Source organism: Bacillus rossius, chromosome 7 (assembly GCF_032445375.1).
Source record: "Bacillus rossius redtenbacheri isolate Brsri chromosome 7, Brsri_v3, whole genome shotgun sequence".
Taxonomy (NCBI): domain Eukaryota; kingdom Metazoa; phylum Arthropoda; class Insecta; order Phasmatodea; family Bacillidae; genus Bacillus; species Bacillus rossius.
In genome coordinates, this window is record NC_086335.1 from 38,360,382 (window position 1) to 38,384,321 (window position 23,940).

Here is a 23,940-nt window from a genome sequence, read left to right on the forward strand (position 1 = left end):
CTTCTTTATTCAGTTTGCAACCTCCTTGCGAGAGGTTACTAAAAAATTGTCTCCAGACCACCAATTGGAGGCTTGAATCATAAATAAATTATTGGTGATTTGCTATTTACAATAAATGTTTGTTGTTTTATAGTTTAGCATGAAAGTCCCCTTTCCTTTATGATTAGCCTAGTGTCAGACAGTGAGGATTATCGCACACGACTTCAGAGAAGTTCTTTAAACAATATTTCAGGTTTATTTTATTTTCAATACTTTTATACTACCATGGTTTCAATGCCCTTTATGCAAACAATTAAATTAAATATATATACGGCATAAAAATGCGTAGGTATGTCAACCTAATTACTTCATGATTTCCAACCCTAATGTTCAACTGACTGTCAATACATTTCTTACTGCCCACAAACGTAAAGTTATTACAATCGCGATGGTTAAATAGTGTATAAAAGAACCATAATTTATCATATTTTTTAAAATAATCTTTTTATTCACTATAACACTTTTCATACACTTTTTTTTAGAATCAGTACTATCTGCAAAACAATATACGTAAATACATGTGTATTTAATATACATGTATACCATTCAGTAGGTTTAGTGCGTGTTGTAGACATCTTAAAAAAAAAAAAAAAAAAACTGTGTAACAGCAACCAATGTTTGTTTGAATTAGCACACAAATTATCAAATGTTCTAAACTTTGATTAAAAATTTATTGAGAATTATATCCTTGGTTACTTTTTTTTTCTTTGCAAACTAAAGTTCATTTTTTAACTGTTGCTTTTTTTTTTATTCCAGGGAATCTTCCCCGCCACGTATGTGTTCCTGAAACCTTGCAAAGTAGACAACGAAGGGTGAGTTCCATGCGTCAGTGTTAATCACAGTGTTTGAGTCAGAGGTCATTTTATAGTGTATTGCTCAGTAAATAATGGGCATAGTTGGTATCAGTCATTATATGATAGGCAACGTAAATTCAAAGTGTAAATATGTGGCTAAGTGAATGCTTCACTGTATTAAAAAAAAATGAAATAGAAATATTCATTTAAAATGAAATATGTGTAAAATGAAATATACTTGTAAATTTGTACATTTACATGAAGAAAACTGTATCACTACAAAATAGTGTTTGCAATAATACTGGGTCACGATTCTTATCCGGGCTTTCATGCTTTGTGTTCTTCCAGTAGGTACCTCCAATAGTTAAAATTATTTGTAAACCGTTCCCTAAATATATTTCCAATATTAATTGCGCACATTAATAAGCATAGTAAAACTAAATATAAAGTCCATTTGGAATATCCGATTATCTTTTCCATGATTTAAAGAAATGATCCGTGAATGAAACAATTTTCGTAAGGACTACTCAGTGTTATCTCGAAAAACGTAATTCATATATGCAAAAATTATTGTAGTTACAAGTACAGAAAAAAATTTTTTTTGTGTGTACACGTTTATCCAGTAATAACAATGTGTTCACGGAAAAGGTCAGAATTGTTATTGTATTTTACAATACTTTCCAGTGTTTTTGTGTTAACTCATTTGCTGTACATTTATTTACCAAATTGAAAATGAAAAGTGTTCATCACTGGCAATGCTAAATAAAAGTAGTATTACTTCATAAATAATTAATCATGAACGTGTGAACTAAATCCTCGTGTCTCTTCAAACCATTAATTAGTCGTTTGAAGTGTAATGTAATAAATTGAATGGACGGCCTCGTTTGACGCATCGTTGAATCATGGCTATCAGCACAAACTAATAACTGTCACGGGAAGGACATCTTTTTTGTACATAAATGCCAACAAAGACTGTCCGTGGAAACCTCAGTTTATTATTTTTATTTTAAGCTATTGTGAGTGACATTTTGTTCTTCCTCGATCAGTAAAAGGAGGTACACCCTAGGACGGATACTGACATGAGGCCGTTAAATACGGCACATTAGACAACTTTTGCGGCGTGTGTGTGTATGTATATATATATACATGTATACAAAAATATTGAACCGTATGTATATATATATATATATACACATACATACGGTTCAATATTTTTGTGCTGTCATCATTTGTGGGGGTTTTTACGTTTTAGTCCATTTTTCTTTGTTTTTCTTTGTTTGTTGACCATATTCCTGTTATGGAATATTATGTGGTGTTTATATCCTGTTGACAACAGCAATTTTTTGCATAATTTGTGTTTTTTGTCTTTTGGGTTTTTTTTAGTTTTCTTCTACAGAAAAAGTGCTTAGCATTGGCGTATGTCCAAAAGCTTACGTCAAGTCATGCACTTCCATTGCACAAATCTTTCAAAGATAACACGGATAGTGTGTCCACGTAGTGACCGCCGCCCGCTTGGTGTTTCATTGACCGAAAAAGAAGCATGCGTTCGTTCCATCTGACGCTCTGCACACCGCATATGTGCCCGGGCAGGCGGGGTACTCAATAATTGGACCGCAGTTTTCCCTGGCACGTCCTGGATGGCCGTGGGCCATAAATAAACGCCATTTTCTGGTTCCAGAATGAACTACACTCACCTGAACACAGATTGGTCGTTGACAAACAGTCCATCGGATGATTGCCTTAATTTAACCTTTCGTCCGTATTTCGTGTGATTGATTTGGTTCTTTCGCATTTAGTAATGTTGATAATGGTTTCTCGTCCTTCTGTCGCATAGAAACTACCCATATGGTTCAATGAGTCCAAGTAATAACGCGTCTTAACGGACGTCCACTGGTTTTTGATGAGGCCGTCGTGCCTGGTAGCATGTCCTTTCGTGCGGTCGTTTGAACGGTGCGTACACCCTTGCTACCACTATTACACGTGGGACGTGGCTGTGCGGAACCGTGCGCCAAGTGGCGCTGCATTAGGGCGACGCCCGCTGGTGCTTCTGGCGCTCTGTCGCCTCTAAGCGCAAGGCTGCGGACTGGCGCGCAGTCTTCTCGTCGTGCGCCTGCGAGGTTATATTGCGGAGAAATGGAGATAAAGGCGTAACGCAAGACCCTCGGGTGCTTTCAAGAATCTGTACCGGATGTTTCATGCTTAAAAATTATCCGCCCTTGGCGTATCCCTAAATTGTTTTCACAGATAGACACCACTCTGAACAGTTTTTTTCCATTCGCGTGGGGTTTTTTTTTTTTCTGAATCCCTGAACACCTTACGTGTGAACAGATGGGCGGGATCCTCTTTAGAGTCAGCGGCCATGCTTCCTGTTCAATGCTTGGCATGTACACAGCTCTGCCGGCAACCAAGCTACGGTGGTTGCCTACCTGCCAGGCAGTCAACCGCCTCATGTCAGCATCCCTAATGGGGTGTAGGCCTACTGTCTTTACGGATGGGGGAAGGACAAAATGCCAGTTTTTTTTTCACTTGCCCTTATCATGTCTAATCACCCCCTCCTCATTCTAACATAAATTAGGTTACGCACTGTGTTATCACGTTAAAAGCACGCAGACGCGTGTAGACTAACGGCAGCATAACTCTTTATTTGTGGAAATCAGCTGGTGATTGCCAGCATGCACCAGGCCCCCCACATCATTCTGTGGGCCCCGTTGCTAGAAGTATTGATTCCCCCCCCCCCCCCCCCCCTTTTTAATTTTTTTCCTTTGTGTACATTGTTTTAGTTATATATATATTTTAACCATTTCACAATTATTTTTAAAACACATTAAAACTAGTTTTTAAGTCAGCGTTTCGATTGTCAGCGTAAATTTATTTCGAATAATGGCAAATAAATGAGTGTAAGTGTTCTGTACTGTCAACATGGTGTCACGTCAATTGGTGGTGGTTTTGTTACTCGCAGTTATAGATTCAGACACGTTCTGTACGCACAGCATATTCCGAATAATATTACTCTGGTGTAATATTTCTTCGGTAACTAAATTTAGGCCTTACCGTTTAATTGTTTTCAATGATTTATTTAAAATTGTCTACTTTTTTTGTTTTAAGATTTTTTTTTTCTCTTTCCTTCGCAGGCTCCCTAGACCCATGGGCCCCGTTGCCATAGCAACGGTAGCACCGGCCATGTGGGGCCCCTGGCATGCACATGGCAGTGCCGTGTTGGCCGGTGCGGAATACGCGCGTGATGTGCCGTCCTTGTTCCAGGTTGTTCGAGTCCGTGGTGCCGCTAGAGGACCCGGTTGTGCGAGAAGTGACGCTGGTCCTGCAGGAATGGGGCGTCATATGGAAGCGGCTCTACGTGGTAGGTTAGAAGGGAGACCCTAAGATGCACATAAAGTTCTGCCATACCCGATTACACCCGAAACAATTCACCTTCGGCGAAACTTCGGGATTTTGTTTTATTTTTTTGCGCAGGAAAAATTGGATTCAAATATTAAAATTGGTCGGTTAGGTTAGCTACATTAAAACACTTTTAAACACTATGGACGGTTAGTTAGGTTAGTATAGCTACATTAAAATAAACAGAGAAATATAAATATTAAAAAATAAACCCGAGTTTGGCCGAAGGTGAATTGTTCGGGTGTAATCGGGAATGGCAGAACTTTTTGTGCATCTTAAGCTTCCCTAGGTTATAATGGAACAGTAACAGTTATGTTAGTATTGCACCAGGGTGTCAAGTCTTCTGGTTGTAAAAGTATGCAGCTAAGCAAAAAGTGATCGCCAGTGATTTGTAAACATTTGACTTCGGTAACGAGCCAATTCATGTGTTCTCATGTTGCAAATAAAACTTATAATACGAAACTGGACACAAAATTTAACGTAGAAATATTTAAAAAATAACGCCGAGCGTGATTAATATTTTTTTTTTCGAAAAATATCAGTAATAATTATAACAGCAACTTTAAAAAATGCCTATAATTTAAAACTCACGACGAACATAGCTTCAAAAATATATAACATTTTGTTGGTTCTCCAAGCATTACGAACGTGGCAATATCTTTCAGATATTTTTCAAACTAAAAGTTGCAGTCAAATAGATCCTGGCTTTCAATTTGATTTTCGGCAAGGAATTTAATATGTTGCACATCTTGTTAAAATTCATTAAACAGTTAATGCTATTACGTTTCAGCACACGTTATTTGTAATACTTCTATGTCATTACCTACTAAAAAAATAACCTGAAACATTTTAAAATAAATATTGTAACACTAAGTATGTGTTTGTAAATTTGTTTTTGCTTAAACGACTTAAAACAGTCCATAAATACTTAATACAAACAAACCTTAACCTTATTGAGCTGATTCAACATTATTATATAATATATTAATTACAATATTAAAATGTGGCACAGTGGCAAGTTTTAATCTACGTCCCTGCAGGTTAATAAGTGCGTGTTCTACCACTAAGCCTTTGTGACAATTTGATTTTAGGAAGGAGACAATGTATGTAGGTATGCTAAAAATCTAACTTATTTTAAAACTTGGGATTTCTTTTTACTGTGACTTTTTTAGTTTACCAAAGATATTCCAGGATAGTTTCACTATCATTAAGTTTAATTTGGCACACCAGTACATTTGATATGTACCCTAATTTTAAAAGAAATTGACTATGTATGGGTTTATGTTGCACTAAGTGGGTTCGCCACCTTTGTCCCACATTTCCGTTCATCAAATTTTGTTCCATTTTCATGAAATTTCTCCAACAAACGTTGTCTACCGAGAGCTTAAGATGTTTACATGTCAAAAGTGTATCCAGTTTAAAATTTAAAAAAAGGGGGGGAGGGGAGGTAATTCCCATAATTCTACCACTTTCGTGGGGTAGGATGTTTGTTAAGGCTATACAATAAAAAAAAATTGGATGCATGGCTGCCACGCACATTAGAAGTGAAACTTCACAGATAAGATAGATAAGAAATTTTTAGGGTTCTCTAATATATGAAACCCGTAGAATAGTGGGTTGAAAATAGACCTTTATTTACTAGTGTCTGTCCATCTCTCCACTGGAATCTAAGAATTAATTAATGGGTTTAGAGAGTTTAGAGTTGCGAATTATGAGTGTGCCACCTGTTAAATTCTCTCCTTGATGGAGGGTACGAGGCGGCTTAGAGTAAATAAAATTTGTATTATTTAATATACTTCAGTTAAGATTCAGTAAAATTTATTCCTAAAGTAATTATGAAATCATTAAGATAAGCCAAGCACCTTAAAATAAGCATTCAATTTTTAGAATTGTTATAGGTTATGTATTGCATTCCAGATATTCTGAAACCATTTGAATTTTGGACAAATTTTTTTGGGTCAAATATGCACTGAAATGGGAAACTTCTTATTCCAGTAAGTGTAACACCAGCTATTTACAGTGATAGGTCTGTAATTGGACATTCTATGTTTCAGCATATTATGTAACCCAGTGTCAGTTGAGTCACTCACATTCTGATTTGTTTCGAGTAGATTTCAGATGTTGACCTTGACTGCCAGGTGGCAATTTTGATCTGCAGGCTGTGTTTAGTTCCCTCAAGAGTTCGTTACTGTCGGTTATAATTTCAGTAAAGTGTTTCTCCCATTTCATAGTGGGTTATATTTCACAGGTATATTTGCGCATTAATTTACTGAAAGAAGTGAGCTATTATCAGGTCCATTTTTAAACAGTAATACTCATCTGTATTTTTTCTTGACATAGAGAAGCTTTTTGCAAATTGTTTTAAATATCACTGTATTGTTTATTTTTCTGTTTATTCGACAATCCAGTAAAATTGCTAATATGCAAGGAAAAATTGTGTGGTAAATTGCGATAAAACCGAAATACCACCGGAAAGCATTTCACAACACTGAAATGCATGTTATATCATGGAATTACGTAGCATTTAACCAAAACTTCATTCAAATCATTAAAAAGAGGGAATGTCATTTCCGGACAAAAAAATTATGCTGAAGTGAATGGATCGTAAAAAAAATTTAATTTTGTTTTATTGTGCATCTCTTGTTAAATCAATTTTCAACTATAAATGCTACCAATTTATTTCTCCTGAATGTATCTGTTTCAGGCCAATTAATTAGAAATTATTTTGCCATAAAAATTCAGCATATTAATTTTACCCTTATTTTAGTTAAGTATTAAAAAATAGTATTAATAAATATATAAAATAACAAATCTTCGGTTTATAAAACAAAAACAACATAAAATCTTGTATCTACTTATCTGGCATGTCCATGGAATTATGCTGGATTATAGACCTTTCACTGTAACTTGAATTTTGTCTCAAGTTGCTGACAGGAATGACAGTCATGGCCAGGAGCGTACACAGAATTTCATTTTGGGAGAGAGGCTGGAGGTATGTTAGAACCTCTTTGCCTGCTGTTTGCTTTAAAATTATTTCCTTTTGTTGGTGATGATAGATTTTTTTAGGATATCGGGGTAGGGATGGTGTGAATGGCCTATTCCGACATGTTCTGGCAAGCTGAGAAAGTTAACGTGTGTTGAAGTTTGTGTGCGAGTGTGGCGGCACCACGGGCTATGCACGAGGGATGTGGTCTCAGGAGCGGGAGACGTACAAGTTCAGCACGCTGCGCAAGGTGATGAGAGAGCTGCTCGACTGGAGGCGGCAGCTGCTGACAGGCACGCTCACCCAGGACCACACACGCGAGCTCAAGCTCAAGATCACCTCCAAGATAGACTGGGGCAACAGGTAAGGTGCATGCTCAGTCTCGCATCCCACGGCTATGTCTCGCGTTTCATCAGATATTTTACTGGATGACGTTTGTGACAGTGGCGGTCCTACGGGAGGGGCAACCACTGGGCCTGTGCGAATACTACTGGTTTTTTTTTTTATGGGAAGCGAATGTCAAATAGAATGTTTAAAATATTCGTGAAGACAAATAAAATTGCAAAACGTTTCCTTGGCAAAACTGTATTACACTTTCATTTTACAAAATATGGTTTTTATGTAAAAATATTTCGACATTTGTAATGTTTGAATTGATTAAGTGATTAAAAGAATGGGCTCTATATATAACATTCAATAAAAATTGTAAAATAACCATTCATAATATTAATATTGAGCATTCATACAAGCAAATATTTTTTTGTTGTTAAGTAATCAACTTTATTCAAGTAAAACATATTAAACTAAAATAAAAAGCTAAATATTTTCATGAGCAAAATTTTAGGTTTTTAATTTTTTAAAGCTTTGCAACAAACGTGAACCTTCACATCAGACGCAGAACTATACATCACAACTGAAGCTTCAAATAGAGAGAATGGCGAATTTCCTGGTGAAGTCAAATCGAATATTGAAATGATAACAGAACATGAGAACAGGCCTAGCGACCACCTCCACCTATATAACCCATTTGAACTCAAAATGAAAATAGGAGGGATAAAAAAAATAATAATCCACTCCAGTCCACACCTGAGGTATGAAATTGGTTTAATTTTTTTTTGTTAAAATGTATTATTTTACATTTGTTAGTGATACTGCTCTGTGTTTAATTTATGTTCAAAATCATATGAAATTAAAGTTATTATAATCACTTTTCAAAATTTTAGAAATTCATTTTTAAGGGACTATTTTTTTTAATCTTGGGACCACCAATTTAACCAGCCATATCTCTCCGGTCATCTACCCTCCCATAAGGACGCAGCTGGGTCTGCCACTGATTTGTGAGTTATTAAACATCATACAAGTGACCATAATTATTATTTTTTACGATTAGATATCATGTGTGACAAATAATTTAGTGCAAGAGAGCTATTGTGATAAATTTATAGAATCTGACAATTAACAGCCTTGCCAAGAAAATGAAATTAATCAATCATAGCATGTGAGACCGAGCCTTAAAAATGATATAAAAGATTGATGCAGTACGCACATTTACATAAGTGATTCACATTGCGCTTGCTAGATTTGAAAATATTGTAACAAAATATTAGTTGTGGGTTTATTGTACTCTATGGGTTTGGCTTGCATCGCTGCGGATGTAAGAGGGTTTATGCGACCATCACACACGAAGAATGTCTTTTTTGATGTAAAAGACATTTATAATAAGATACATTTTATATCATATGAATAACAATGTTTATTAAATGTTCTTTTTAATCTACCTCTGCCGCACCGCCAAGTGACATGTAAAAATTCTCCAAATCGTATTCCCTTACATTAATATTAAATATTTAAATTTACATTCAGTTTAAATTAATCTTTATTTAAATTCGATCTATAGACAGGCATATTATTCAGTAAAAAGTTTCTCATTTGAAGCTTGTGTGTGCCTTTAATATTTTACTATATTTCAGGTGTTCGATTTTATTTTGGTGGTAATACACTAATGAAATAGTGACAAATCAATTTTCATATTTCACCATGAAATTTGGAACATGTGCTCACGTGTTCCCTCTCCAAGCACGCCCCTATAAAACCTACTAGATCCACCATGCAGTGCACTATATGCAGCCTTGTACGGTGCCCATAGGCAATGCTAGCTCGTGAATCACCTATGGTGCATGCATGCAGTCTTAATCTGTGGTACTCCTTTGTGAGCCCGAGTGGTGGCCTTTTTAAGTCTGTAGCCATATCAAAAATTAATTCTTTCCATAGTCCTAACCAATTATATTGCTTACGTACAAAATATGGTGTACCTAAAACAATTTATGAAAAACTTATTACTAGTCATTACAAAATCATGATACTTAAAAGAAACTTAGATGGGTGATTTGATCATTTTTTCTATATCTTAATTTCAAGTATCTTGCGCAGTTTCTAAATTGCACTAACATTTTAAGATTATTCCATTTGATAACATCATATTCTCATGAAAAGCATTCTATAAATCAAATGAAGAAATTATTTTTTTATTTAAAACGATTTCGTTAATGCTGCTGTTTAAAGCAACTTGTGGCCTGTAAATTATATGATACAGGGCCCTGAACAATAATATTGCAACAGCTTGTAGCAAAAAAGGTAGGATGTATAATGAATGCACAATATTTCAACATTGTTATTTTTTCTATTTAACAGTTTATAGCAAGACACTTCACAAAAACTTTTGATAAGATGCATACAGTTATTAAAATTGACAGTCCACCTGAAATATTTATTTAAAGTTATTTACGCCCAAAGCCCTTTGGCTTCCTTCCAACACATCTTACCATTGCAACATTTCTTCATGTACAGAAATACACTACTAAATCAAGCAGTTTTCAAACTTTCAATACATATTTATCTAATTACGCTTGTAACCACCATATAGTTCTTAATAATATACATTTGAGCAGTTCAAAGTCCTACTTGAAAACCAGTAGAATATTTAAACATTACCATGAAATGAATGTCTTATGTATAGAATAATTTACTTTTCAAATGTTCATTACATATAATCTGTAGGTATAAAAATATGTCGGATTAATAGAGCTCTTTGTAACAGTTATTTTATCCTATATAAACTATTAACTAAAAAAAAAAATTGTAGGAACAGTTGCAATGAGTGTTACTATACACTCTACAAGAAGCCCGAACTGAATCAAACTTAGTAGAGTACAAAATGCATCCAACAAATATTTGAAAAATATTAGCTTGTATGTAATAGTAACTAGTGTTAAACTTAATTTATTACTGTACATATGTACATTTTATCACTTAACTGTAACTAAAAAAAATGTTTCTACCTATGCTATTAATTATTTGTTTTAAGCGTAATACCACCACTTAATATTAATATTAAGTATTACATTTAGTTACAAAAATATGCTTGATATAAAAATTAAGTAGCACTACAAACATTTTTGAAAGTCTAAATTTAGATCATTTGTTCCTATATACATAACTAAATGACTGATAGCATGATTTCAGAAATATTGGGATATTATCAGACTAATATAAATACAAGTTCATAGAAATCTACAGCATATCCAAAACAACTTTTGTCACTTTCTTCTAGTGTGCCGCCACAACCATCTTGTCAAATAACTATCACATAAAATATATTTCAATAGCAACACATCGTACTTGCGACTAGAGCACAACGGACAAACTTTAAGCCGCTGCGTTTCATTAAAATTGCCATCTGTTCACCCGAAAAAAACAAAGTAAGGACAAAAGTTCTGCCGACAGTGAGTCTTGCAGGTCCACTTTGAGGGAGGGGAAAGAGAACACTTAAAATACCATCTTGACAGACCTACTGCAATAATTCAAGCCACACTGTACTGTGTCATTTGGAAATCTATTATGGCTATTTGTGTTCACAAAAATTTGTAACCAAATTTTTTAAATGCAAAGTGTAATTAATCACTATGTATTACGATAGAAATCCAGAACTGTTCAGTACGGGAGGTGCTTTGAGAGGCCCTTGAAGTTGCTGAATTTCACTCTCGCGTGCACATGCTGCAGCAACAGGTCGAAGAGACTGCTGTCCACGTTGTAGCTCAGGAAGTTCAGCAGCATGAAGTCCCCGAGCTGTGGGAAAACAGACCACCACTGTGTGCCACGGACGCATCTCACGAGGTCGAGAACAAACATGGACTGTCAGGGTTCCACACTCTTCCTCTAAAAAATATTCCCGATTTTTTCCTGTCCGAACAAACATTATCTGCCTGTCTCAATCAATCTTACAAGGTAACATTAGCTTCAAGTACGTATCTAACACAACATCAAACTGACCATAAAAATCTTCTCTCTCAATAGGCAACTGCATCATTTCCATCAATTGCATGCAGCCAATGCTACCAATCTGACCACTAAATTTTATCAAACTTTGGCATAATGGCATTGTTAAATGTAAACATTTTATCGTGCTTTAAAAAAATAAAATTTCCCATCTCATACGATCAAATGTTTTAGTCCCGCCAGTTTCTCCATATTTTATTATTTACCGGGTAAGAAGTTCCTGTTCCTCTATAAAATGATTTTTTTAAGTGGAAATGCATTATTCTTTAGAAAATTAGTTTTATTTAATTAACAAAAGTGCATAATTGTTTGACAAGTAAATACTCTTTAGGACATGTTCTTAAACATTACGATCTCTATTTGTTCCACATCCGCCGCTGCTGTGCAGCGCGTATTTAGTTGATGCCTATACAGAGTGCGGGCACGAAGTCATCTCTCGGTATCAATAGCTCACCGCTGTGCAGCAGTGGTTGGCATAATGTTTGGTTAAGTTGACGACCATATCGACATCGGTAACTTGCCAATTGCTGCACCACGCACACTCCGGCTTTTGCCGAGTAGTATTATTTTACCACTCATTACGTTAGTGCCTTCTTGCACTGATGTAATATTTTTGGTAATTTAAATGTAATACAAAATTTGGTTTATGTTTCATAATAATGGTGTTAACTAAGAGAGCAATTAAATCCAAAGTGTTTTCATTAAAAGAAAAGCTGGACATTATAAACAAAATTAATTCCAACCCCAAGTTTCCACTAGTGGCAATTGCTATACAGCTGGGAGTACCACCATCAACACAGAATTACAATTTTACCAAATATGATAAAATAAGTTCCAAGGCCAGAAATATTTCATCAACATGTAAGAAAAGAAGTGGAAAATATGAAGTGAGAAAAACCATTGCTTGAATGGTTTAAATAGCAGCCTGCACAAAACATCCCATTGAGTGGCATGATTTCAAAAGAAAAAAGCAGAACACAATGTTGAATTTAAAGCCATCAAATGGTACTAGCATTGTGTACCAGGCAATAAGTGAAGAATCAGCGTGTGAGTGGAGAATCAATAAATGCATGGAGAATTTCGTCAGCTTACTTCTAAAACCTCGTAACTCCATTTCAGTCAATTTTACAGGAGAACTTATGAGCTATTGGAGCACAGTATCGACTGACAAAGATACGAGGTTTTATAATTTGTGAATAGAGAAGAGACTAAGTAAAGTTGACTTACGAGGTTTTATCAGCAATTGCACTATGAAAAAATGAAAAAAATACACCAAACACATCCGGAATATAAAACTGGGAAAATCTGGACTTACGAGGTTTTGGAAGTAAGCCGACGATTTTTGCCTCAAATTTTGAGTATGAACCGAAAGACATTTTCAACGTTGATGAGTTCGGCATATTTTCCCAAATGCTGCCCAACAAGACGTTTGTTTCAAAAAGAGAGGCTTGCCATTGGGGGTGAGCAAAGCAAGCAAGTAGGGAATGAAAGGCCGCAGAGGCAAGCAGCCGCACTCACCGGCAGCGTGTGCGCCAAGAACTCCGCCTCGGGGCGACTCAGGAACCTCTTGCGCAGAACGACCGCCCTCCAGTCTCTGGACACGACCAAGGCGAGGCTGTGCAGCACTCCCAGGACCGTGAGCCCGCACAGCGCAAACAGCCAGAACCACAGGAATATGTAGATCTTCTCGTTTATCACGTTGATGGCCATCACGCACATCAGGTCGTGCGTTTGAATGGAACCTGAGGATCATCGTCACATCCGCAGGTACAGGTCTGCATCTTAACACTTCATTTTGACATGAGTTAAAACCAAGATTCTCATTTTTTTTTTTTTTAACAAAAAAAAAGGGGCAATAAAAACACATCTAGTTTTTCATACCCTCAACAAATAGTCTAACTGGTCGTCCATATCATGAAATTTTACATGACTAACAGTAGTATGAAATTAAAAAGTGATTTTTCGCATACATCAACAATTATTTTGCTACTTTCATGTATGTGTATGTATGGATTTATAAATTAATTTGCCAATGGGAATAATTTTATAGGCTTTAAATGTCAAGAGTTAAGCATTCAGAATTGACTACATTCCATGTATTTTATATACTAAACTTGTCGATATTAATGTCTAGATATCTAGCGGTGACTACTTAACTCCTCCCTTAATGCAAGTTATTTGATGTGTTGTATGCATCTGTTTTTTTAATAATTTCAAATATAAATACCGTTCATCCATCATTTTTTAATATGTATTGTGAGAAAAATAATTTTAGGTTTTTTAAGGTAAAATTAAGTTGAGAATATTTCAAAAGACAATCTTTTAGCAAATTATTGTTAAATAAAATTGTTCTCATTATAAAGTATAGAGCATTATTTACATTGTAGACCATATTTTATTCCATGATAAATCATTTATGGTAAAATATTTTCAATGTGTCTGCATAACTATTCATCACTAGGCACGAGGCAATACATAACAGAACTTTCAAAAACCTCTTGGATAATGAATATATTCTTACTATACCATAGTTATGCCTGTTATACCACAAATTCCATAGTTGGCCTGTTTTTAGTTTTCTGTGTATAAACCTACCAATGACTTAAAACTGCCAAAAGAGGTGTCAAAAATCATAATATGATGTGTAATTACTGAAATTTGTTTTTATCATTCTAAAAGTCTTGCACCATTTTGTTATTTAAAACTGTTTAGATTTTGCATCTAAGCTAAGACAAGGACTGCGTATTTCATAGCACCAACAATGTATGAATTGCATGTGTCATGATTCATATAGTGCAGCTGTATTGGAAGATAAACTATACAGTGTTCAAGTCCATGCTTTAGATTCTGCACTCTGTCAAATTTTTCTTGTATTATTGCATTTTTAATCATATATGTAGAATGCCATTAAAATACTGAAAATCTTAACTGTTAAGAGGCAAAAATGCTTAAAAGTTTTAAACAGTCACACTTGAGGTATCTGAAATAACCATTTCTCAGTCATACTGATTCTTCCTAGAAGATATAGCAGGATGATGAGCACAAGATTGTCAAGACCCAAATCAGATTATAGCATGCATTATGCTTATTATTTGTGTGACTTATTACTTTGTATATAGTAAGACTATACTTACCAGAAGACCCGTATGAATGAAACGCGCACTTGGTGATTCGTGGGAAAATTCTGATCATAGGGTCCGTCCTGTTGAATTGTTCCATGTTTGCAAATGAAATGACCTCCGTGCCATAGCTCAGGAAGACACCACCAAGGAACTTGTCAATTAAGAAGATGTTGCCGATCTTTAAAAGCAAAAAAAAATGTCCATGGTACCTCAAACATGGCCAAAGTAACAGAAAGCTGTTTTGTGGTAGTTTTAAATATATGTTTCACGTGTTCAAAAATTATTTGAAATAAACATATGGGGCAACAAACAATCAAACAAAAGACTTAAAGGGAGAACAGATAAAGACAAGTAAATAAAAAATTATTAAATATATATATATAACTGTAAAAACTAAATATAATATTAAATAATTATAAAAAAATTATGATAGAAGTATAAATTCTCAAAGAAGCAGAAAAATGTTATGTAAACTACTGTAGTTTACAGTAAAATAATAAATGAACTACATATTCTTTGTTTTGGATAGACAATAAATATTCATATTTTTCCAGGGTATTTTTTCACGCTATTCTCAGAACATGACCATGATCTGGTACTTGATCTCAACACATTAAGGCCAATAACTACAAGTCTCCACGTAAAACCACACAACACTCTCAAAAGCAGGCGTACTCTGTACTCACGACATTAACGAGGTTTAGCAGCTCGCACAGCATGTAGCCGACGCCATAATGGGTGTTGGAGTTGACGGTCTGCACCAGGTAGTCCGCCAGTCGCTCAACCGAGTCGTGACTTCTGTTTGGGTCCACCAGGACCCCACGTAGGCCCTTGCTGATGACTTCGATCCTCTTCTGCTCCATAGACTTCCACAGCCAGTGGGGCAGGTAGAACAGGATACCCTGCACACACGGGAGCAACACGTTGTGATAAGCCCGGTACACACAACCTTCTTCTTGCACATGAGTATACACACCTTTTTCATCCCCCCCCCCCCCCCCCACTCCAAAATAAAAAATCTTGTACCATATGTATTGCCTATGTTTTTTGCTTACACATCTAGGATTGGAATAAATTATGACAACTTTTAATGCTTTATTATCCATTTAATATTTTAAACTCAAGAAAAAGCCCAAACTTTGAGCACTTCCTAGCACCATGCATTATGCATTATCACCCATTTAACAACCAACTAGATCTTACACAGGTCTGATTTGTTACCTCCAACAGCAATATGACCATTATCACACAATTGCTCGTTAACTTCATCCTGTTACCAGATTCAGAACAAATATGACAAATGTATCTTATTGCTAAAACCATGCACTAATTAAAGAACTGCTCTGTTTAAAACCTGACCACGACAAAGTAACCTCATGGCTATAAAAATTATAATTATGTAGTATATAACATAACTAATCACATTCCTAAGACAAATGTTATGAATTGGTTTGCATTTGAAATTTTTGTGTGTTTCCCAAATCAATTAAATTTGATAGAAACAATTTGTCCCTCTAAGATTGCTGACTAAAGTCACAAAGTGTTTTCCTTGCCATCATGATGCACAATTTAGCACTCATCCTTCATAAACCTAGCACTAATGATGAGCTGTGTAAACTGCACACTGATAACACTGGAGATGCGGGGAGCGAGCCTCACCTGAAACAGCAGGGCGAACGGAACCCACTGGTAGTACGTGTGGAAAGTCTGCTCATCCTCCCCCGGGCTGTGGGGGCCAATGCCCGCGTAGATAACCTGCCCCGCAGGCTTGTGCAGGTGTTTGGGCAGCGAGAATGTGGACGAGATCCAACAGTACGTGTTCAGGGGCTTGTTGAAGTCACCTTTTTTGAAGTCGTTCAAGCACGCAATGGGGTCCCCTGGTTAACAAAACATAAGTACGTGCAGAGAACATTTATTTAAAGGTTTTTTTTTCTTCTCATTTGAGCTTAAAAATGTTTGACAGCAAAGTCATTAGAAATTCCCAGCAATACACATACTATACAGAACAGGGATACTGGAAAAGGAATATGACACTGTTTATGAATTTCAAGAAACACAGGAGCACCAAAACGCAACAAACTGGAGAAATCTAGAGTGGTTTACAAAACGACGTAAGTCACCAACACATTGCCAACCTACAACTTGAAACTGTAAAACTGTAGAAAAATTTTTTTCATCTTGCTCCTTTTCATTAATTTTTTTTTTCCACAGAAACATGTTAAGTCATTAATTATTTTGATTTTAAAAAGCATGATTTGCTTTCACTGTGTGATAGTTAATGATTTAAAACTAGTGTGACAAATAGAATATCTTAAGCTTTTCTATCAATTATGTCTGCATCTTTTAGTTTTGAAACACAGCGCTTCAAATGAAGACTGCGGAAAAGCAAAAGGTTAAAGTTGGCTGATGCCTGCATTGCGTTTTTGCATCTTGCGTAATTTACAGATGCGTGTTTGAAAATGTTATTTTACTTTCCGCATCATAATTTTCTTGCGTTCTTACATCATGCAAAGATTTTATTTTCGTAAAAAGTACAGCATGATTTGATTTTATTTTAAATTGTTATTAATAGTAGTTATTTATGATTGCATTGCAAAAAATTTTAGTCACAGTATCAAATAATTTGGGGCATGGAGGGGATTAAAAAACTTTATAAAAAATTTCTATAACTAAAAAATAAGACATCTTTTGAATTTTTCGTGTTTCAGAACCATTACTAAAAACCTATTTACTGTTCTCGACTTGAAGTTGACTTTTGGGATAGACTGCATACATGCACACTTGTGTTGACGTTGGCTTTGCTGTCTAGGTCTCGTGAAACTAAAAACCCTGTAGCTAGATTTTCCTGAATGACTTAACTAAAACCTACCTAAAAGCAAAGAGACCAGTTTCATTCATAGGTGATTTTATGAAGATAATTTTTTTACGAAATACATTTGGCTTTATAATCAAGTGGTAATAGGAATTATTTTGAAACTAATTTTGAGCAGTGTTAAGTCATTTACTGTACCAGATTATGAAAGTTTCCACAGAAAATTAACTTCATGATACCGGATATGAATGTAATTCCTTGTGAGTTTGGGGCCTGGAAGCGGTTCGAACCAGGAGCAGAACGCAGGGGCTCACCCAGAAGGGTTGTCGCGGTGCAGAGGGCGCACGCCAGGAAGAGCATGGCGCATGTTGCCCGGGAGTGCAGACGGAAAATGGCCGTGTCTATCACCTCCTTCTCCTCTAGGAAGCGCACCTTCACGAAGCCCGTGATGGCAGAGACCAACCCCAGCAGCGTCATCTTGGGGTGGTTCAAGCTGAAAACAAATCAGCGTCAGATGGTCATGTTCAGCCACATGGCCTGATCGTGTATTTTTCACGAAGATATTTTACAAGGCTGTGTCAAAAAAATGGGTACTAATGTAGGATAATTATTAGGCATCATAGCACTATATTCTGCAAATTGTATGGAAGCAGTTTTTTCTGAAATTTGATATAATTGACATTTTTTGTCAGTTTAGAAAGAATATAGACTGTACAGTGCAGATGCAAAGATGGTCTTGAGGTACTATGTTTCCTGGAAATATTTCATTTGCGGGGGAAAAGGCAGGGAGGGGGGACAGACCTACTTTGCCCCCGCTGTTTTCTTTCAATTCTTTCCTTTTGTTGCTGGGAATACGATTTTTGTGGGATTTCGGGAGGGGAATCCCCCTCCCCCTTCACCCTGGTTCCATCTATTCACCACTTTAGTCGTCGTCATCGCGAATACGGCAAGAGGCGTGCGACTAGTTTTCGGAAAATGTCCGCTTACTAACACAAGCGCGTTCGGACTTCAGTTTCCGGTAAACGATCCTCGCAACACAACATACATAATTAATTGCTCCACCAAATTATTATAAATGGTCAGGTACATGCAGTGCACAGATTGTTCCCTCGGCGGTTGCTGAACCAGCTTTGAATTTCCGGTTTGGGAAAAGGGGGGGGGGGGGGGAGGAGGGAGGTGGCCGGAGGGCTGAAGGTGGTGTGGCATACCTCCCAGTTAATGAGGTAGCCGAAATTAAGATCAATAGAATTGTAACTCTCATAATAGGCTATTTTATATTTTAACGCATTTCTCACTATGGAGTAGATTCTCTCTGTAGTTTTTAAGTGGCCATTAGGCTAAGAGTGCTGGGTTAAAAAAGAAAAGGGGGGGGGGGGGGAACCCTTGCACGGCATAATCATGTAGTTTTTAAGTCGATTTGCGTGTACGGCGTATCCGTACCCACGCCCGTGGGGGCCCCAGGCCGGTAAGGCCTTATGGCTAAGAGGGCTGGGTTATCAAACAAAAATACCTTTATGGTGTAGTTTAAAGTGATGTGGGAATTATGAATTATGGGGAGGCGATCGCCAGAAGCGTACGCATAAATTAAATTCGCGAAGGACAACTGGGAGGGGGGGGGGGGAAGCCATTTTCCTGCTGAATTATATTCAACAATTTCTTTTCGTGGATGGGAATGAATGAATTTTTACGATTTCAAGGATCGGGGCAGGGCAGTTTTTTTGTACAAACCAAAGTTAAATAGCGTGCATAAATAGTTTTTTCTGCAAAACACTGTATCAAATACACCCTTATCTGAACGCTTACTTTCAGTAGTTATGCCGAAATAGTTCTTTTTTGCGAGAGTTGTGTAGAACCTTTTTTTAGAGAAGAAAATATAAGGGAGTCTTTCAGTACTCGCCATAGATATGTACATCTTCCCTAGGTAACAAGCGAATTCATATGTTCACATGTTGCTAATACACTTATAATACGAAACTTGGACACGAAGGTTACGCAGAATTGTTGAAAATAATTACGAGCGTGATAAATAGTGTTTTCAATTTACATTTCTGGACGCGAATCACGCGTAGTTTCCCGCACCTACCACTAGAATTCGCTGCCTAGCAGCTACGTCGACTAACTATTAATTCGATTTGCAGAGCGAAATTTTGAACTACATAATGAATGGAAAACCACAGGATCGGCAACACAAACAATTAAAATATAACATGGCGGCGGCAGCTTCATTGCATAGGCTATCAAATGTGAAATACAAACCGTAATTTCTCAAAAACCAGACGGAATTAATAAACCCTGTTTACAGGGTAAATAGAGGAACGTCTTTAGTAGCAACATAAAAATTTCATTTTAATTGCAACACACTCGTAATATTAACCAAGGGTAGGAAAATCGAATAGACGGACTTATATTGTTTGACACCCTGCTACTCGAGAGCAGCATTATCGCTCAAATTACCCGAAAAAACAAAAATGTAAACAACCGTCGGTATTCGGTTAATGCTGTAGACCAACGATTCCCAATTTTTTTTAGGCCAGAGAACCCTATGATCGAAATTTCTTTAGGTGGAACCCTAACTCCTTCAAAGAACTTTATTTGACAAAAACTGTGCCTGCTTTATGGGACATTCGTCCCGACTCACGGAACCTCTGTGGGCTGTGGCCATACCACGGAACCCCAGGGTTCCGCGGTTCACCTTTTGGGAGCTACTGCTGTAGACAAATGGTGAAATATTCCATGCAAGTGCAAATGATTTTTTTACGTGGCTTACATTAATTTAAGTGATGTTTATTCGGCAATGTCTCGATTAGCCTGCTGTGTTCCTGGACGTGGGTTGAAAATTGGGACAAAACATTGGATTCGTGTGTTGAAAATCGCATGAAATAGTCAAATTGGTCGAAATGCATTTGACCTGTGTGTTTTGTTTATTACTTCCCAATGTGTTTCGTCTATGAAAGTGAATGCTCTTAGTAACACCAAAGGTGTAAATTTTGTAAAAGAGACGGTGGGGGGCAGGCGGGCCTGCCCCCCCCCCCCCCCCCCTGAAATTTAAAACTTTCTAAGTTTAAAGAATGATATTTATAGTATTGTTATGAACTATTTTCAATTATAGCTTATCCAGAGCAAGGAAAATATTTCAATTGTTTCATGAAATTTTAAATTATAAATAAATTTTAATTTTTAAAATGTACTAAAATTTTTATAACTATCAGAAATTTGAGTATTAAGATTGTTGGCTGGAAATGTCAATAGATTACTTTTAATTACAAATCTTATTTAAGATAAAACGCCCACGCTCGTGTCATTAATTCGTCACCCAGCCGCCAGGGGAGCTAACAACAGTGCCCGGCAGCCTAGTGTGGAAGTTTATGTTCTATAACTTTATTTATTCTATGATATTAACTACTTTTATTATTAACATTATTCCTATACTGACTAAAGTTCTCGTAAACAAACACACAGACACACACAATATTTGCCCACACGAGAAAACAATGGCAGCGGCAGTATCAATTGCACAGGTATTATAATGTAACCTGGGTATTTAAAAAAAGTTTTAATTAAAAAAAACGCTGTTTTCAGGGTAAATAGAGGGACGTCTTTAGTGTTCAAAAAAAGTGTTCTTGGAATTTAATAAGTTATATACGGTAAAGTCGCAACGTAGAAAATTACCCAGTTCAGAGCCACATGTCTAATGTCCCGTCTACAATAGCAATGTCCTAAACTGTGTCCGAAGGACACTCGTCGCTGATTGGTCCACGTGACCCTCTGACGTCATGCGTCAAGTGGGCGAAGGTCCGAACCTACCTGGTCCGAAGACATTCGTCAATTTGAACTTTTTGTCCCAACCTGTGTACTTCGGACACAAAAAGAACAGAACACTCACGATATTTGAATTTCCGGTTCCCGTTTGAAAACGTGGTGTTTGTTTTTGTTATTGAAGGAAATGGAAGGTGTTGTAAGTCACTTATAACTTACATAACTTTCATAAGTTCAATCTCAAACTACAAAGCATCAAAACAATAAACAAAAACATTTGGTTTGGCACATTTACTGCGCTCTGGTGACAACTTTATAAATCAATACCATCGGACATCGCAATTGTGGACAGGGCAGTTTTCGGTGAGACACACACATTCGGATGACACGGACCACGTGCAGGTTCGGACTATTGTAGACGGGCTATATGCAAGCAATAACGTGAAGTGGACCTGTAGTTGAAAGCTCGCGTCCACGCTAATGGCTGTAACGGTAATAAGTTAACTTACATGGTTTTCAACACACACTTCGTCGGAGTTTCTACAGTTCGTCATAAATACGCAAATAACTACATAAACGAAACTGGCAGCCGGATCCTCTGTTAGAAACTTATAGAAATAATTACGAAAATTTCATGACATGGAAGAGTAAAATCAAGAGTGAAAGACCAATTAAATTAGGTACTTCATTACTCTAAGTATCATTTAGATTGGAAAATGAAATACTCTCAACTAATCTCAACTAGTGTTGATATGGAACTGATTTTCTTCTTCATCTAATGTGTTCATTATTTAAGATTTATCAACGGATTTGTCAAAATCTTTCGCAATTATTTATTGCGTTTGTTTACATTCGTTACGAGTTTGCATGAGACTTCACCACCCCACGTATTTGAATTATTGAAATAAAATATTTTATTTGACGTAGTACATTTTCTGTTAATGGCCACGAACTATTATCAAATATTGTTGTCTATTGTTATGGATAAAATACTTTCGCAAAATACGCAGCGAAAAATTATGGGTCTAACCGTTGTCTCTGCAATGATAACAATTAGCATACATAATCACGTAGGCAACGGCCTAATGGTAAACGATATATTTGCAAACTAAACTGTTACATTTGTCATGGCGCTTACAGTAAACACATTGTTGAGGTTACAGTACCTTTTGGATAGAAATCGTGAAAGTGATGGAAATTTCGTAAAATAATTGAGATATGTGTTGCGTATAGTTACAGATTTATGTTCGATAATTTTAAGAAAATTCTTTTTAAATACTAAATTTTTAAAAATACTTTTCGTAACCATGAAATTTAATTTCATTGGTTGTCATTTGTTACTTTTTCCTGCATCTGTGTTAGCAAATGTTTTTAGCGTATAGTTACCGATTTATGTTCAATTATTTTTAAGAAAATTCTTTATAAATACTAAATTTAAAAAAAAAATCGTAACCGTGAAATCCATTTTCATTGGTTTTCATTCGTTACGTTTCCGTGCGTCTATGTAAGCGGCAGACGGATAGTGAAACTTAAAAATCATGAAGTTCTGTGAATCAGTTTCAGTTTTTGCGTTTTCACATCATTGTGGAACGGGCCTTACAAATAAGTTGAATAAATACGAGTATGATCACTCCTCGTTGGCCAGAGTTATCCACGAAATATTATAAGTCTACTACACTTACCTTGTACAGCGAGTTGATGGGGTCTGGAGACAGCCTTATCTCACGGCACAAATCACAAACTGTGAACACCCGAACTACCCGCTTCTGGTGCTGACGGTCAAATGCGAGGAGGGATGACAGTTGACAGTGCAGCCGGATTGCTTGGGAAGGGGGGGGGGGGGGGCGGTCCTGGTTTGTGGAGGGGAGTGTTTTTTTTTTCTTCGCAGACCACTTCCTCCAAGCCGGGATTACCTTCCGCGGAGTTTTCCTGATTGTTACTAGACTTGAATACTGGCCTACGGGAAGCCTTCATTTCACAGACGAGAGAGCCACACCCGAAGTTCCCCGAAGTTCATGCTCGCTTTTTTTTTCCCCGTTCTATCTCATTGTATAAACCGGTGTGGCATTAAATTTTGCGGTCGATTAGGATAGGTTAGCTACATTATAAATACTTTAAAACATTGTGGATGGTTGGTTATATTAGGTAAGTATAGCTACATTAAAAATACTGTAAAATCATTATATGGTTGCTTAACAAATAACTTTTTAATATGTAGCTATCCAGGGCTAGGAAACAGTTTACATGATTTCACAGTATCTTTAATGTAGCTATCCTAACCAAATCAACCGTCCACAATGTTTTAAAGTATTTATAATGTAGCTAACCTAACCTTTTACAATGAACAAAAAAAAAACCGAAGATGCACGATCGGACGTTTGGCTCTCTCGTCTGTGAAAAAAGGCTTCCCCTGGCTTATGTCCTACATGCTGCCTGATCTTTGGTTCTTGGAACTTGCTTGCCATCGCTGTGTTTTGATTGGAAGGATAGGCCTATGTGAACAGATGAAGTACGGAATTGATAAAGAAATAAACAATTTTTATGCTTCCGCATTAGAATGTAAACTAAAATAGTAATGAAAAAACTTTCAAAGCAACGTGATTTAATAATAAAAATATAACCTCAACCTTGTATTATCTACTCTCGCTGAACTATACAACACTCAGATGCGCATGAGTTTTTTTTATCGACAAGTTGCTTGTA

The 23,940-nt window shown here is 36.5% G+C and overlaps 2 protein-coding genes across 2 annotated transcripts in view; one reads left to right on the top strand and one right to left on the bottom strand.

Annotated features, from left to right (window-relative positions):
• LOC134533853 (dedicator of cytokinesis protein 3) overlaps positions 1-23,940 on the top strand; it is a 286,469-nt gene that overhangs the window by 63,679 nt on the left and 198,850 nt on the right. The window contains exons 4-6 of the mRNA XM_063371549.1: positions 796-851; positions 4,095-4,191; positions 7,427-7,575. Of these exons, the coding sequence (XP_063227619.1) occupies positions 796-851; positions 4,095-4,191; positions 7,427-7,575 (302 nt within the window). The remainder of the gene's footprint in view (positions 1-795; positions 852-4,094; positions 4,192-7,426; positions 7,576-23,940) is intronic.
• On the bottom strand, positions 9,873-23,191 carry LOC134533854 (innexin inx3-like). Its single transcript, XM_063371550.1, has 7 exons — positions 22,920-23,191; positions 17,796-17,974; positions 16,329-16,546; positions 15,356-15,571; positions 14,682-14,847; positions 13,066-13,289; positions 9,873-11,337 (listed from the first exon to the last, which is right to left on the bottom strand). Exons 2-7 carry the CDS (start codon positions 17,956-17,958, stop codon positions 11,203-11,205), a joined length of 1,122 nt encoding a protein of 373 aa, XP_063227620.1. The 5' UTR covers positions 17,959-17,974; positions 22,920-23,191; the 3' UTR covers positions 9,873-11,202.